At 36.8% G+C, this 17,945-nt stretch overlaps 1 protein-coding gene across 1 annotated transcript; it reads left to right on the top strand.

Moving 5' to 3' along the window:
- The first annotated feature begins 889 nt into the window (after positions 1 to 889).
- On the top strand, positions 890 to 16,368 carry klhdc4 (kelch domain containing 4). The gene is made up of 12 exons (XM_052122569.1): positions 890 to 1,108; positions 1,217 to 1,308; positions 1,385 to 1,463; positions 4,232 to 4,330; positions 4,568 to 4,704; positions 5,830 to 5,922; positions 6,544 to 6,706; positions 7,553 to 7,631; positions 10,260 to 10,468; positions 10,725 to 11,142; positions 12,077 to 12,208; positions 15,813 to 16,368. The coding sequence occupies exons 1-12, from the start codon at positions 1,010 to 1,012 to the stop codon at positions 15,983 to 15,985; spliced, it is 1,773 nt and encodes a 590-aa protein (XP_051978529.1). The 5' UTR covers positions 890 to 1,009; the 3' UTR covers positions 15,986 to 16,368.
- The last annotated feature ends 1,577 nt before the right edge of the window (positions 16,369 to 17,945 follow it).

Genomic DNA, 17,945 nt, shown 5'->3' with positions numbered 1-17,945 from the left:
CGAATTGGAATTCGTTGGGTGGACCTTATCAGTTCACCCTGTTAACGCATTCCACATGGAATGTAGAGTTAATACATGATTTGACATTTATATGAATTTTTCTGGCTCTGAGATCTGGATACTAGAGTATAATTGTTTATATTTTTATGTGCCTATTTTGTCTGTATAAAATTAATAATTTTATAAGTTATAATTAAGATTATTTTATAAGTTATTTATTTATAGCTTACGTTTTTATTTATCAGGCATTGAAAAAAACAAAACCAAAAAAAACAACAACTCGAGGATTTTCCATTCGGGCTCTGTTGACCCCTGGGGGTCCATAAAGGTACTGCATGGGGTAATGGAGAAGCTGTATAACATGTAGAATTTTCCAACTTTTTGAATGAACAATAACAAATGTTACGATGATAATTGTATAATTTAATTAGAGTTTTTAGATTATGTTTTCATGAAAGATATCAGAACGCTCTAGTTAGAAATCTAGCTGTTTTATTCTGGGTTGTGTCCCTGGGTCCGTGTTCTAGATGGGAAAATTCAAGAGAAAAGCGAATTTTGTGCCATTTTAAATTAAATTAACCTGCATTTCATGCATACAAATTGGCAATTTCCTGATTATATGTGCTTAGTAACATATTTTAATATTTGTAGTTTTATATAAACCAAAATTCTATCAACTACTCATTACATTACCCGTACAGTTTATTTTTTTTTTTTTTGCAGTGCACAGCCATTCATCCAATTCAGCAAATGGCGCTGTAGAGCATGAATGCTAAAAACGAACCATTGAGAAGAATAAATCGCACAGTTTTTATTTTTTTTGCAATGCACAGCCATTCAACCAATTCAGCAGGTGGCGATGTAGAGCATGAACGCTGAAAACGAACCACTGAGAAGAATGTTGTTGGCGGAAGCTCGTGTTACGTGTGTCTTGTAGTTCATTTAAATCTCCATGCGGTTGTAAATTCTGAAGCATTGAGGTAAAAGTACGCTGTTTAAAATAACCAAGATGGGTAAAAAGGGCAAAAAAGAAAAGAAAGTGAAAGGAGCAGAGAAAACTGCTGCCAAAATGGAGAAGAAAGTGTCAAAAAGATCAAAAAGAGAGGAGGTGAGTAACTTCACAGGTTAAACAGACCTTAAAAAAAACAACATTATCACCACAAAGCCAGTAAATGAGACTGAAATGTTGTTGTTATTTTGTATCTTATTGAAACAGGAGGATTTAGAGGCTTTAATCGCTGAATTTGAGTCTCTAGACGCCAAGAAGACGCAGGTGTTCGAGACAGCATGCGCCCCTCCGTCGCCCAGGTACGCGTTCATGTTGTGGACAGATGCTAGTAAAGTGACCCTGACATTTGATTGACAGCTCATTCTGTCTCCACAGGCTTAACGCGTCTCTGTGCACGCATCCCGAAAAAGACGAGTTGATTTTGTTTGGAGGGGAATTCTTCAATGGGAAGAAGGTAGCTGCTTCATGGCATATATCTGCAAAGTTGTCTTCCAGTTAGTTAATAAGACAAAGTGTTATACGTCTGTTAAAAACTGAGGTAATAGCAAAGAATCAAAAGTGATCTCTCTTTCAAAACTTTAAATAAATTAAAAAGTAGCCATGGTTTCTGGGTAAAACACATAGTTACTTAAGTTATTGTCCATAACAAGAAATATTGTCAACATGTTTGTGGTACCATATTAAAGAGGCCATGACATGAGGAATACAATTTCCCTTGATCTTTTGACATATACGAGGTCAATGTACTTGTAGGCCTACTGTCTGTGAACAGTTAAAGGAATGAGGAGCGATTCCACTCAGGAATGACAGTTGCTTTAGTAAATAAACAAAAACTCACATGCATAACAGCGGAACGATGCAGCTTTTATTTCAGTCTCAAATAGGTGCACAGCATCTGCCAACACACATGAACAGCTTCTCAGCTGGGCTCTCTTTCCCGACTGCTGCTGTCTCCTCTCCTTGAAAGCCCCAATCATTCCTCACTGAAACACAAGACAGGTGTTAAGGACTGGCAGCAATCATTTTGCATTCATCTCCCCTGCTTCGCGCTCCACAGCACTGTGCTCGGCCACGCCCTCGCCTCCACATACCCCCACCTCCGTGCCCATTTTTTCTCGGGACATGGGAGTCAAGGGAGCTGCACACAACCAATCGAGCAGTTAGTCAATACGGGGCATTGGGTATGCATACAATTTTGGCACCGCATTCACTTTTCTATAATCCGCACAAAAATGGACCGAGCCATCACTGTTAGGGACCAAGACTACCAGACTGGCCCAGTCACTGTCAGATTCTTCTATTACTCCCATGTCAAGCATAGCCTTCAATTCCTCCCGCACTACTTTTTTTTGCATTAGGGTAAATGGTAGGGGCGACTGCGTACCACTACCCCTGGGAATGTATCGATATGGCACTGGAAGAGGTGAGAACACAATCAGAGAATTCTCCTTGCCACCTGGCAACCTTTGCAATTTGGGACGATGAAAGGTGGTCTCCACAGGGATATGGGGTGTCTCGATTGTTAATTTTTAAACTCCCCTCTGGACTGAGCTCCTCCCTCTCCGGGACCACCATTGCCAAAGTTACGGGTACCTCTTTCCATAGTTTTAGGAGGTTAAGGTGGTAAAACTTACGGGCTTCACCTCTATCCGTATGCATTACTTCATAATTTACTTCCCCGACTTATCCCAATTCCAAGCATCTTTGTACATGAACTTAAGAGTCATATTCTTTTAAGGTTTGATTAAACCATTCAACCAAGCTGTCCGTTTACAAGTGATACACGTTTGTATGAATTTTTTTAATACCTAATAATTTGTACAGGTCGCGTAGTGTACGTGACGCAAAAGTAGTGATCAGTGAGGATTTCTATTAGAATCCCCAGTCAGGAGATTATTCTGAAGAGTGCCTCCGCAAGTCTACGTGTTGATATGTTGCATAGGGGCACTGCTTTCGGATATCACGTTGCATAGTCCACCAGAACCAACACAAAGCGATGGCTGTGTGCCGTCCCCTCAAATGGCCCAATGAGGTCCATACCAGTTCTTTTGAAGGGGAAAATTTGTAAAAAAAGCGGGCACAAAGGTGCACTTGGCGTGGCCGGTTGATTCACCAGCTGACATTCACGGCATGCCGCACACTGTGTCACTCGATACAACCAATAATTTAAAATAGAAATGTACGGATTAGGGATGCACCGATACCAGTTTTTCTTTTCCGTTTCTGAAATCGGAAATCTCCGTATTGGCCAATCCCGATCCGATACAAATGTTGTTTTTTTGCATAATCAGTTTAGAATATCTTTACATTATTGTGTGGAACTAAATGGGAGACCTCTTTCATATGCAAGTATCAAACACTTTATAATTAACTAGTATACTAGATAATGTAGCAGCAAAATGAACAGTAATTCCAGTTTAAGACATCATTAGAAAATAAGCTTTTTTTTTTATTTATTATTGCAAAAATTTTCAACTTGTATCTGGACTTTAAAGGATTTTGTTGTAAGATATCAGCTTACTTTTCATTCACAGTTATTTTTTGAACCCATTCAACTTAAATATTATTATAATTTGTAGCGTTTAAATATTGCGCACCGCGTGAAGGCTAAAAATAACCACGAGCTTGTGCGTAAACAGAGCAGCGCTATTCACTGATGCGCTGGAGCTGCACGTGCATTTTATATATTTACTTATTAAACACAGCCTTTTGTGATTCACAGTGCTATCGCACATCTTCAAGTGTCTTTAAATAAAATGCACGAGTCATATGAACTACTTATTTAATTATGTTTTTATGGTTCAATGTGAAAGCGCTGCCAATGTTGCTCTGGGTTCTGACCAACCCGCTGTAGGATGGCCTTATTCAGGTTCAGGTACTCTTGCAGGTTAGCCACTGGCAGTTGCTGTTGAGCCATGAGCTGTGCCTCCCCCAACAAAAGCGGAGCGCCCACTGCATCTGGGGCCAGCCTGACCCTGCAGCTGTCGGAATGTGCTGAATTACCTCTTGATACTGTTTGAATTGTGCATCGAAATGCCAATGAAAAGATGTATTTAACAAGTATCTCCATTGGCCTTGAAAAGTGCCCATCAAACCTTGCGTGTCCTGCACTTACGTTTTGAATTACGTATTGAAGTATCAAATCAAATAAAAACAATCGCACACAATGTGCTTCCCAACATCATTGACATTAATCTCAATTAAATATTTTCATTTTTCCAGACATTTCTGTACAATGAGCTGTACTTCTACAACATTAAAAAGAGCACCTGGGTGAAGGCAGATGTCCCAAACCCTCCTCCAAGACGTTGTGCTCAACAGGTGCATCCTTTACTTTCTTTAAAAATCTAAATAATAATTTTGGTCATCATATATACATCATATATACACTTCTTGAAATGAGTTTTTAGTTATATTTGTGTGTTTTGCCAATACCAGATGGTCAGGCTAACTGTGATACAGTATTAGATTTAACCACCAGGGGGCAGACTGTAATTACATCATATCTAACTATCAAATCTTTTTCGAATTGCTCTTTCTATCATCATCTCCTTGTAGGCAGTGGTGGTTCCCCAGGGCGGAGGACAGGTATGGGTGTTTGGTGGGGAATTTGCCTCCCCTGATGGTGAGCAGTTCTATCACTACAAAGATCTGTGGGTGCTTCACCTGGGAACACGCACTTGGGAACAAATCAAGTGAGTTGTTTTGTTTTTGAAAACGCACTGAGGACTGAGCAATATTTAGTGATGTATTCCAAATGAAAGAAAAGGCAATCTTATATCATGACCAGACACTCAGTGACATCAGGTGGAAACATTTCAATACAAATTAGATCATAAATACAATTGTAATATCATAATAATAATTGAAAAATAAACCATGACCTATATACATTTTTGTTTCATAAGAAGGCTATAACTTTGATCATCAGGGACATCATTTGATGTTCCACTATGTTTTAAGAGTTTGGACATGAAATTTATTACCACCTGCTGGTACTGCATTTGGACTTTATACTGAAAACTGACTTGCTTTTGAAACAATTACCTATTTCTCAGGAAAATAGAAAATTGATCTTTGTGCCACTTCATTACCTTCATTATACTGTGTGTGTGTGTATATATATATATATATATATATTTGCTCTGTATACTTCGGTGAACATATAGTTCTAGTTTAAACTGAAATATTTTCATATTCTTCTTCATAGGTACAGTACTTTTTATATATTTTTATTCTCATCTTCATTTAATTTGATGCAAAGAGAAAAAAGATTTTTACCTGTAAAATGACAATTTAGAACTTCACTTTATAGTACATGGATATAGTAATCATTGGCTATCATAGTATATATCAAAGTACAATGGCCAGAATGATTGTTTTATATGGTACTTTGTAAATGTCAACTTTTGTGCACGATTCATAAGTACACGTTATTCTAAAGAAAAAAGTTTTTGTAATCTTCCATCAAATTTTAATAACTTTAATTGCTTTTGAAATCAAATTATGATCTGGTAGATAAAATCAAGTCCCACCCTACCTTTACATTTTTGCTGAAAATAAGTTTTGACAATTTGCAGTTTCATGTTGTCTTTAAATCTTGCACTCTAATGCACTTTTTTCATTATTAGACCACAACCTCTCCATGTAAACTCTATTCAGCTGGATGAATTAAAAGTCTAATTGTCTTTGCTCTTCATTGAATGTCAGCCAGGACTGTTAGACCTGTGGCCACTGTTAGAGGTCTCAGCTAACAGGATTGACTTTTGGCACGTTGTGCAGTTGATCAGTGTTGAAATATGCCAGTTTTGTCCTCACAGAGCTCCTGGTGCTCCATCTGGCAGGAGTGGACATCGCATGGTCCAGAGTAAGAGACAGCTTCTTGTGTTTGGAGGCTTTCATGAAAGCACCAGGTACTGACAGGGGTACTTCCAGAAAACATAAAATTGTCAATATTACAATCAGTAATATTGCTGAAATAGACCTACACTCCTGGGTACAGATCAAAACATAAGAAAATAAGATGTATAAGAATATTAAAGGGATATTTCAACCAAATATGAAAAGTCTGTCATGATGTATTCACTCATGTTGTTCCAAAACTGTATTTCTGTTTATTCAATTGAACAAAAAAGATGTCAGACAGTAAGTTAGGTTCAGTCACCATTCACTTTCATTGCACCTTTTTCTGTACTACACAGTGAAGGTGAATGGTGACAGAGGCTGTCATTCTGCTTCTTCTTTTGTGTTTCACGGAAGAAAGTAATATAGGTTTGGAACTACATGACGGCGAGTAAATTACAATTTTTATTTTTTGGGTGAACTATCCTTTTAATACTGTCTGATTGTCTGTCAGTCGTTTATTGTTATTACATGGTCCAATTTAACCACTCAACATGTAAAATGTTCAAAGAATATATGTATTTATTAGACAAGACAAATTTCAAAGTATTAAAATGAATTGCAATATTCGTAATGATTACAATCAGCATCATGTATTTAATATATGATAATGTATGTTTGCCACTCTCCAGGGATTATATCTATTACAATGATGTCCACGCTTTTAATCTGGACACATTTACCTGGAGTCGTATCCAGCCATCGGGTATGGGTCCCTGTCCCCGCTCAGCCTGTCAGATGACCCCCACCCCTGATGGCAACGGGGTCATCATCTACGGTGGATACTCCAAATCTGTACGTGTTTGGCTTTTAACTGTATTTCAGAACTTTCTATGAAATGTAGCACGATTTCACTTTAGACTTAATCTATTAAAAACAATAGAGACGATTTAGACAACTTAACAGAGCAAATAATATACATTTAGTATTAAATGATTCCTTTAAAAATGTTTTTTTTTTGTTATTAAAAGCTTTGCATTTCTTATTTCATACACTGTTACATCAGCCCTATAGACATCCATTGTGAAGGCATTACTCTGCATGTTTTTACAAACTGCAAAAATTGAAATTACTTTCTGTAGCAATCAACACATGTAGGCTTAAATTCTGTTTGATGCTGGATATTCCTTTTGATAATAAACTGATGTTCAGGGGAATTTACAAAGGTTGGTAATCCTCTGCAAAATGAAGCAATAAGCCACAACAGGCTGTTATAACAAAACAAGGTATTACCAAGCAACTTGGCGCTTAATTATAGAGTACAATTATTATGCCGTTACAAGTGTATATATATATATATATAATTTTGAGCCATAATTATCTGTTTTATATCAGTAAGAAAATATGTACAACCTCAGCATTTTAATTAGACCATGCAGTACATTTAGCTCATCTTAAAATGCTATATTGAATATCTTCCCTCTGAATATCAACATATGTTTAATTTACAATCAGTATAATTATGACCAGCACTTATCCATTGTTAGGTAAGCAATGTTACATTTAGTCTGACTGTGTAAGTGTTAATTGTAACTGTCTTAAACGGTATGCAAGGTATTGTGTCATTTCCAGGAGCCTGTTCTTGTGTAAACCCATGAGAGTAAACAATTGTAGGTGGTAATGGCTGCTTTTCTCTTCCAGAGAGCAAAGAAGGATGTGGATAAAGGAACAATCCATTCTGACATGTTCCTGCTGAGGAGGGAGGGCAAAGAGGACCAAGGTACTGTCATTAGAGCCACCGCGGTGATCGTTTGTTTACCGCTGGCTCATTCTATCTGTCTCTAGCTCAGTGCCAAAGCCTTGTGAGCTGCCCACAGCATTTGAAAGGGACAGTTCACTCAAAATTAAAATTCTATAATCTTTTATTCACCCTTTTATTCATGCCGTTCCAAACCTGTATGACTTTCTTTCTTCTTTGGGACATAAACAGATGTTAGGCAGAATTTTAGCCTCAGTCACCATTCACTTTCATTGTATAGAAAAAAGATTAAACGTAAAATATATGCTGCCGAGTTAGGGCAGCCCCCTAACCAGTGGCATCAAAACAGTTTTGAAAAGTGGCTAAGCTTGGCTCATAAATATTTATTAGGTGATTTAACGTTTGCCAAGTAGTCCTTACCTGTGCTGGGTAAAAATAAAAGCCTAAGGTGAAGGTGAGGTAAATAGAATAGAAACAGGGATGTAGTGGAGGCTAAACGCACGTAAACGCCGTTTACGCACCTCCCAAAATTCGGAAATAGCGTTTACCCACCTCCAAAGTGGGTTTATCCACCTCTAAATTGCGTTTATCCACCTCTAAATAGAGAGTTCCTAAGCCATTTTAAATTAAGCTTATGTCGTTTTAGTTTTATATTGTTCATTATTAGTTTCATAGGTTGTTAAACCTAAGACGAAGTCTTTCATAATGCGCTGCTGCCAGTGTTTCCCATGCGCGTGCATCGATATTGACTACTACCAGCTATATACAGCGTGCTGACCTCAAAAATCCAGCTGTATTCTAACAATAACTTAGCTCTCCTTATTAGCTAGGCTCCTTGCATGCTGGCTAATAAGTAATAACTGACAGTGCTGTGTTGGACAGATTTATGCAGCGGTGTTCCATGACGGAGAGAGCGCGCGAGAGGTACGGGTGAGAGAGAGAGAGAGAGAGAGAGAGAGAGAGAGGGACGAGCGAGAGGTAGGTAGCCTAGTGCTGCGCGAATGCGCTACGGCTCTCTGCAATCAAATACGATTTTAAATAGGCTTAGTAAAAAATAAAAAATTAATCGAAAATCAATGTGTGGCAGTCAGCGTTGATATTGTGGCGGGCAAAAATTAAATGTGAATGTGTTCTAGTGTCTTCTCTCCTCTGTGACAGTAAACTGAATATCTTTGAGTTGTGGACAAAACGAGACATTTGAGGACGTCATCCTCCTGGGCTTTTGGGAAACACTGATCCACATTGTTCTGACATATTATAGACCAAACAACTAATTGATTAATCGAGAAAATATTCAACAGATTAATCGACTATGAAAATAATCCCAACTCCCTAATCATTATGTACAAGTGCATTGCATTGGAAGCCCTGGATATAAGCCTCCCTCTCTATCTCTCTTAAATATTTTTGTTCTCTCTGTTTTGTCATTTAGTAAACTTTATAGATTTCAACCATATTATTCCTTCTTGGGTCTCTTTAACAAGAACTTAGATTAATGTATGAATTGAATAGTGATTGTGTGACCTATGATGAGGGAACAACCAGTGATACCCTTGCTAGTATCATCAAATGATAGTCTATAGCAATGTCATCAGGATACACATACACCGGTAGGCAGTGGCCCACCTTACCGGGTGACCACGTCGTGGTCCACCAGAATTTATAGTTTACCCACCTCTTTTTTTACCACTACACCTCTGAATAGAAAATATATTACTTGTAAATAAAACAAATCTAATCCTCAAAAACAGTAATGATGATTCAGTATTGTATTATAATAAAATAAGATTGACTGGGTCCCATAATAATAATTTCGTATTATGCAATGTTCAACCAGGGTTTTGCACACCTTGTCCATTCACAATAATATTTTAGGAAAAAAACAATGCTTTTTATTAAGCTACTTTGAATCATTGTAATAAAATATAAATAAAAATATAAACATGCATATCAAGGAAAATTAAGTTAATTCTTCCTCATGCTCATTTAGTGAATAATAAATGGGAAACATGCTTTCATTATTTTTAAATAAATTGTTATTCAATGCCTTTAAATTATTGAGTCTACTTGGCTACAATGGCTGTTTGGATGAAATGATGGTTCCTCGAATTAACAAAAAAATTATCACTTTTGTGTCATATCAGAACAAATAAGTAATTAGCGAGATGTATATTTTTTGTAGCCATATTGCCCAGCCCTAGTCCTTACTGAAAAGCAGGCAAGTAGGCACTAGCCATTGTAAGATTACTACTTACCACTTGCACATTTGTTCTGTCAACTGCCAAAGCGACTGGTTTGCAGAGGCTTCTTCTTGGTTTTAAAGTCTTAGTTGTGCAGAAGTAAGTAAGTCATACAGGTTTATGAGGATAAGTTAATAATGACAGAGTTGTCGTTGGTGAACTATATGCCTTTGTTTGTTAGCTCACTAGGTTTTGTACAGAAATCTTTCTCTCTCTCCTCCCTGTATGTCTCTCCTTTATCTCTCCCCTCTGACTCTCTTTTTCTGTTTTGGACATTCTCTTTTCTCTGCCCTTTTTTTTCATTCTTTTTATGTCCAGAAACCAATTAGGCTGCTTGACAGCTCGTAATTTTTTGATGACTTACTGATGCCTATTGTCCTGTCCTCCACTGTTTCGTCCTGTCCTGCAGAGAAGTGGACGTGGACTCGAGTGAACCCCTCAGGAGTGAAGCCCCCTCCTCGCTCCGGTTTCTCTCTGGCGGTGGGGCCCGGGGGCCGTGCGCTCCTCTTTGGTGGCGTCTGTGATGAGGAGGAAGAGGAATCTCTGGAAGGAGACTTCTTTAATGACCTTTACTTTTTTGATATCAATAAAAACCGCTGGTTTCCCGCCCAGCTTAAGGTTGGCATGAGATTTTACTTTGAAATTAACGTTAATAATACACTTACCACCTTTAGGATTATTTTCAATCGACTTGTTACAGCTTTGTTCTCAGGATCTTAAAGGGGTCATATCATATATTTTACATTCATACTTTTTAAGAGCTGTGGCCTAGTGTTTGGGCAACAAATTAAAGTGTCAAAAAGGCCACAAATACATTTAAAGCTAACCTTTTTTTTAAGACTAACAAGCTGTGTAAATTGTTTTTCCTTGGCAGGGCAACAAGTCAGACAAGAAAAAGAGTCGTCGAGGGAAGAAGGCAGGAGATCAGGGAGAACAGACAAATCAAACAGAGGAAGAAAACGCGAAAGCCATGGGCCCCACGGAGATTATTAAAGAGATTGTTGCAGAAGATGGAACGGTTATGACCATCAAGGAGGTGATTCCATCTGCACAGGCAGCGGAGGAAAGTGAAGAGGAGGACGAAGAAGATGAAGAGGAGGCGGCGGCTGCAATGGCTCCCTTGGTGGAGCCTTGTCCTCGCTCCAGCGCCATGGCAACAGTAAAGCACGGCAAGTTGTATTTGTACGGAGGAATGTTTGAGGTGGGAGATCGTCAGTTCACCCTCAGTGATCTCTACAGTCTGGACCTACATAAGATGGACCAATGGGAGGTTCTAGTGGAAATGGACCCCAGTAAGTAAAGATAATGTTTCACTTGGCTAGAGCAGCGCATTGAAAGAAAAACACTAAAAGCATGTAAAGGAATTGTTCACCCAAAAATTTAAATTCTCTCATTTACTCACCCTCATGCCATCCCAGATGTGTATGACTTTCTTTCTTCCACAAATGAAGATTTTTAGAAGAATATCTCAGCTTTGTAGGTCCATACAATGCAAGTGGATGGTGATCAACTCTTTAAAAATCCAAATAGCACAGACAATCATTGTAAAGTAATCAATACGACTCCAGTGGTTATTGAATGTCTTATAAAGCAATTCGATCACTTTGGGTGAGAAACAGATCAATATTTAAGTCCTTTTCACTATAATTGTAGTGCTGCAAAACTACGTCACACGAGAGGCTGCGTGTACTCGGTCCTCTCACAATCGTGCATTGGAGAGTAACCGGAAGTGAACAGTGGGATGGCGTGAGGGTGAGAAAATTAGAGAATTTTCATTTTTGAGTGAACTATGCTTTTAACAAGACACCGATCTAAACTATATTAAAAAAATCTAATCCAGGGCTGAAGGCCTATTCATACTTAGTCTGATTTATTTTCCCATGAAAAACATGCACAACAATATTTTAAAAGGAAATTACATTTAAAATGAAATTTAGATTCATTTTAGAGTACAAAATCTCATACTACAATGATGTGATCTGACTTTCTTCTTTTTTTTTTTTTTAGATTAGGCCTAATTTATCTAAAACAATTTAAATAATCAGCAAACAATTTAAGTATGTGATTTAAGTCTTGGTATATGATGGAAACTTATGCCGATTTACATGAGGAAAAATACAAAATGCCAATAATTCTGTTTTTAAGAGGCTCTTTGTTTTAAATGCTGGTTTTACCAGCTGCTGATTGTCTGAAAGTTGAATTTACCATAAATCACTGTTGTTACAGAGACACAGGAGTGGCTAGAAGAATCAGAATCAGAGGATGAAGATGAAGATGTGGGAGAGGAGGCAAAGGGGGGAGATAATGAGGAGGAGGGCGAGGAAGAGGAGGAATCCGAGGAAGGGAGCGAAGATGAAGGTAAAAATTACTGCACTGTCCACTATTTTTATTCATACAGTTTCACAACAACGAAAAGTATTAAAACAGCGAGTATGTTTTAATACTTTCAAATTTAAGCTGTTTTAATTCTTTCATTTGTCAAGATTTTCACATTTTAACTAACTTTAATATAATTTTTTGAAATCTTTCAGTATTTTCACATTTTAATTGTTTAAAATGTTCTCTCTCTCTCTCTCTCTCTATATATATATATATATATATAAATAATAATCGTTATTAATCGCAATGCCCTCAGACCATACACAGGAAGAGTCCTGAGAAATGCAAGCTTGTAGTACCACCTATTTACTCCAGAGGGTAGTAAGTGAAACTTCAGCTGTATGGGCAACACGCAGTTTATACAGTGAACAAAACAACTGTTCAGCAGGCAGCACAACACAAACATGTTTTGCATTCCTGCATTCAAAACACTTGATGGAGCGCAAATTCGAACTAAGGGATCTTCAAGGCCAAGTTTAATCTAAGTATTAAACTTGTAAGGCATTTTAATTATCTGAATATGCTTTATTTTTATATATATATATATATATATATGATAACACTGTATAATTATTTCATTGTTATATATTGAATTATTGTTATATGAGGGGCTTTCTCAGCAATTATTTGTATATGTGATTAAATGCGATTAATTAATCGGGACACCATGTAATTAATTACATTACAAATTGTTAGCGATTTACAGCCCTATGTTTCACAACTGCTTTCACATTCCAAAAAATTCTGAACACTTTAACAAAGCTCACCCAGCAGATCACTTCTTTTACATATTTCTTTACTCTCCACACCTGTGCTACTATAATGGTTGATGATCAAAGCCATGATCTGTATCAGGTGCATGATGATAGACATGACAGATGACAAAGATTTAGTTGACAAGACCCAGGTCAACATTCACTGATTCTCTTTGACAACCAGAGCTGTGTGTTTTGCTTTGGGGTCCTTCTCGCTTAAATTCATTATTGTTAAATGCCTGTTTCGCTTGTCAGTTGTAATAACGTCACTGATTGTTTAGCATGTGGCTGCCTCACGATCTAACCAGCAGGCTAAACAAAAAGACTTTGCTTATTGATTGGACCTTATTGATTTTTGTTCTCCACTGGCTTTGCTTCAGCACCCAGATTTTATATTAGACATCAGATGGTGACCCAACACAGTACCAAAACTGTTTTATTGTAATAAAATGTTTTTTCTTAATATAGCCTACCTACTATGCTAACCAGTATAAATTGTTCTGTGTCATTTAAAATATTTGATTTCTTCTTTTAAGGGAAGATGCTTTTTTTTTTTTTTTTTTTAACCCTTTCATATCTCACACACGTGTTTCTGCAACAGCCAGTTACGTCACAATCTGCCAGATTTAAGTCTGTTTCGTGACGACACAGGCTATGCTGGTCATGCGGCTGTAGTTTATATTTGCTCAAACAGTTACTCCTACAGTCTTTTGAAGCACAGGATATGTTTATTTTATACATATACATCTAACTCCTCATCAAAGTACCATGATGAAAGTTTACAGCTCTTATACGCAGTCAATACATCAAATGTGATCTTACTGTGATGCATGCTGCTATTGTTTACATAAGTAGTGGTTTACATTCATCACACAAACCGCTACACTGGTCTTTTCAAGCCCATAATAGGTTTATTTTATGTAACAAACAGCCAAATTGTCACCAAAGTACCACAATAACAGTTCACATCTTGTATATGCGGAGCCATCACGTCAACATTTTTTTCACTATGTAAGTGAGGACATCTCATAGACTTCCATTGATTTCAAAGCAGGCTAAAGATATATTCCATTCCCTAATCCTACCTTTAAACCTAACCCTCTCTGAAACCTGTGCATATATTTAGATTTAAAGCTAAACATGACTTGGCTGATTTATGGGCCTGTTTACTAGTGAGGACCACCTAAAATGTCCTCAATAGTTTGTTTTCTACCAGTTTCACTATAGTAGTGAGCATATTAAAAAAAAAAATTGGCACTCAAGTATAACCAAACCTGTATACACACAAACACACACACAATGTCTGAAATGTCAATCAGTGCATATCAAATTTGTATTTGATTTTATTATTTTATATCTACACTGGCAGCCAAAATCTTTGAATGATGTACAGATTTTGCTCTTATGAAAATAAATTGGTACTTTAATTCAACAAAGTGGAATTCAACTGATCACAACGTATAGTCAGGATATTAATAATGTGAAAATTACATCTGAAAAAAAATTTCAGAACTTATTAAACTACAAAGAGTTCTCATAAAAAAATCCTCCACATGCAGCAGTGATGGCTTTGCAGATCCTTGGCATTCTAGCTGCCAGTTTGTGCAGATACTCAGGTGACATTTCACCGCACGCTTCCTGTGGCACTTGCCATAGATGTGGCTGTCTTCTCACACACCTTACAGTCTAGATGATCCCACAAAAGCTCAATGGGGTTAAGATCCATAACAATCTTCCAATGATCTGTTCTCCAATGTCTGTATTTGCCCATTCTAAACTTTTCTATTAGTTTTTTCTATTACAAAAGTGGCTTTTTCTTTGCAATTCTTCCCATAAGGCCTGCACCCCTGAGTCTTCTCTTTACTGTTGTACATGAAACTGGTGTTGAGCGGGTAGAATTCAATGAAGCTGTCAGCTGAGGACATGTGAGGCGTCTATTTCTCAAACTAGAGACTCTGATGTACTTATCCTCTTGTTTAGTTGTTCATCTGGCCTTCCACATCTCTTTCTGTCCTTGTAAGAGCCAGTTGTCCTTTGTCTTTTAAGACTGTTGTGTACACCTTTATATGAAATCTTCAGTTTTTTGGCAATTCCAAGCATTGTATAGCTTTCATTCCTCAGAACAATGATTGACTGACGAGTTTCTAGAGAAAACGGTTTATTTTTTGCCATTTTTGACCTAATATTGACCTAAAGACATGCCAGTCTATTGCATACTGTGGCAACTCAAACACTAAGACAATGCTAAGCTTCATTTAATGAACCAAATAGCTTTCAGCTGTGATATAATGGCAAGTGATTTTTCTAGGACCAAACTAACAATTTAGCATAATTACTCAAGGATAAGATGTTGGAGTGATGGCTGCTGGAAATGGGGCCTGTCTAGATTTGAACAAAAATGGGAAAAAAAAAAATTCAAATAGAGATGGTGCTGTTGTTTACATCATTAATGTCCTGACTATACTTCAGTTGAATTCCACTTTGTTGAATTAAATTTCCAATTTCCTTCCGAAACAGAAAGATCTGTACATAATTATAAACTTTTAGCCACCAGTGTATATATAAACAAAATAAATAAGTACAGCACATCAGACATAGCCAATTTGTTCATGTGTTTACTACAGTATTTTATTTTTTTAATTGACAAGAAATGCAAAATAAAAATATATTCATCTACACAGCTGTGCAGTGTCATGTGCAGAAATAACTCTCTCTAGAGGGCAGTGCAGGGGAATTTAGACCCTACTCATGAAAAGGTTTAAGGGTTATTGTGGAAGCAGAAACAATTATTTGGACAGCTATTAACGTTTTATCTATTTATTTATCAGATGTGGACCATCCCCCAACAAAACCTGGAGAAACGCTGGCAGATTATCAAACTAGGACTGAGAAGTACTGGCTGAGTCTGGCCCGAGCCAACATGGGCCCTGACGCTAAAGAGAAGAAAGTACAAAAGGTTGGCCATGCCATGGCCAAGGTGTTCTTTGAGGATCAGACTTGAGATTATGTGTGTATGCGTATGTGGGTTGTGTTCATAATTATGTGTGTATGCAGAGATAATGACAGGGTTTGTGTGCGAGAATGAAAATTGACGTGTGTGTGTGTGTGTGTGTGTGTGTGTCTTTGAGTGCATCTGAGTAATAATGGATGTGTGTTTTGAGTTTTAAAAGTAGTGAAAGCATGTTCCTCAGACTTCAATGAAGTCCCTCAAAATGTACTTTTTCCTCACTAAAACTCTGCCTTTCTCTTTTCTCGCCATTTTGTCCATGTGATTTTTGTACACAATCATATGTTTTCACTTCATAATGAAAGACAAATCACATAAATTCATTATATAATAAAACAAATGATTGGAACCTAAGCATTCAAAATTAGAATTCAAAATTCTGTGTTCTAGTTTTCCTTTTTAACTTAAAAGAGAATGGAATCAAATAAAGCGAGTACAACCAAACAATAGAATACAAATCAAATACATTTTTTTTTAAGTTAAAAAATAAAATTAGTATCAAAAATATATAGATATTAAACAAATATAGCCTTTACAACCAGTCCAAAGGACAAGTTTGTTTCTCATAGTATTAAAACCTTTTCATCTAAAGGTTTATGGTCAAATTATTGGGATTATTTCTGTACTCAAAAATAAATTGTGCCTAATTATAGATGTCTATACAAACTTTTATTTTACATTATTTTTTCAAATAAAAGTAGCCAACAAGTGTCCAGCATATGAACTCATTCAATGCTGTTAAAAGCATCTCAGGTGCACCTGAAGTTGATTGAGAAAATGAACTGTGGTGCAGAGCTGGAATAGACAAAAGGCTACACTGAAGAAGTTCAAATATAAGATGTTTATGATTTTATTTGTTTTGGTGACTGCATAATTTACATACTTTTGTGTTACTTCTTAGTTTTGATGACTTTATATATTTGAAAAATGTGCATTAACAAATAATAAAGAATAGGCAAGTGTGATCAAACTTATCTAAAGAGTTCCAGTCTTCCACTGAGGGGCCGTTCACATTGAGCATGTTTTATAATTGCTTTAAATGTAATCGTATGCTAGATAGACTTCTTTGATGGCTCGTTTGTGTTTTTAAATGTCTCGAGTGGAGACACATACCTTTTGCTCTTTTGTGGTGTTGCGTGTAATTTTAGTGCAACAACAAACGCATTACAGCATGTGAACGGCACCTAACATGCACTGACATTTCAAATAAATATTTTGAATATTAGCTACCATATTTGCCTTTGCAATTACTAGGGCTGGGTATCGTTCAAAGAATTTCGAGACAGATATCTTGACTTTGATGCTGGTTCCTAAACTATACTTTTTTCGATACCAATTTTATGAAATCGGATTTAACAAAATTACAATAATTACCTGTAGTGGGCTAAAGCACTGAAATGTTAAGCAGAAGGTTGTAGGTTCGATCCCCACAGCCACAACCATTGTGTCCTTGAGCAAGGCACTTAACTCCAAATTGCTCCGGGGGATTGTCCCTGTAATAAGGGCTCTGTAAGTCACTTTGGATAAAAGTGTCTGCCAAATGCATAAATGTAAATGTATATTTTCACATCTAGCATGCTACATGCTTATCAATGACGTTGATGAGATTAACACCTTAGGTATTGAAATTTGGTACCTTACAACAAGAAATGTTTTGATACTCGATTGTTTAGAGGCAATTCGGTCCATGCCTAAAATGTATCGAACTCGATACCCAGCCCTAGCAATTACACAAACACATCAACGCGATCGCACCAGCTTCTAGCAAAATTAAAACGAATAAAAGCTAATTCAAAGCTGAATACTGTGGCTGTTTATTTGTGGGAAAAAATATTAATAATTGGCCTATATAAACATTATGTACAGCCTTGTTCAGCAATGTCACATATAGCATATAAACAAATCATAATTTAAAACACAATTTATTATAATATCTTTTGCATTTGGTGTATTG

This window comes from Xyrauchen texanus, chromosome 49, assembly GCF_025860055.1.
Source record: "Xyrauchen texanus isolate HMW12.3.18 chromosome 49, RBS_HiC_50CHRs, whole genome shotgun sequence".
NCBI classification, from domain to species: Eukaryota; Metazoa; Chordata; class Actinopteri; order Cypriniformes; family Catostomidae; genus Xyrauchen; species Xyrauchen texanus.
The sequence above is the reverse complement of the archived record's forward strand: the minus strand, read 5'-3'. Positions and strand labels throughout refer to the sequence as shown.

Coding starts and splice junctions, on each gene's coding strand:
- klhdc4 (XM_052122569.1), top strand. CDS start 1,010: ATGGGTAAAAAGGGCAAAAAAGAAAAGAAAGTGAAAGGAGCAGAGAAA. Junction 1,309..1,384: donor TGCGCCCCTCCGTCGCCCAG/GTACGCGTTCAT, acceptor CTGTCTCCACAG/GCTTAACGCGTCTCTGTGCA. Junction 6,707..7,552: donor ACGGTGGATACTCCAAATCT/GTACGTGTTTGG, acceptor TTTCTCTTCCAG/AGAGCAAAGAAGGATGTGGA.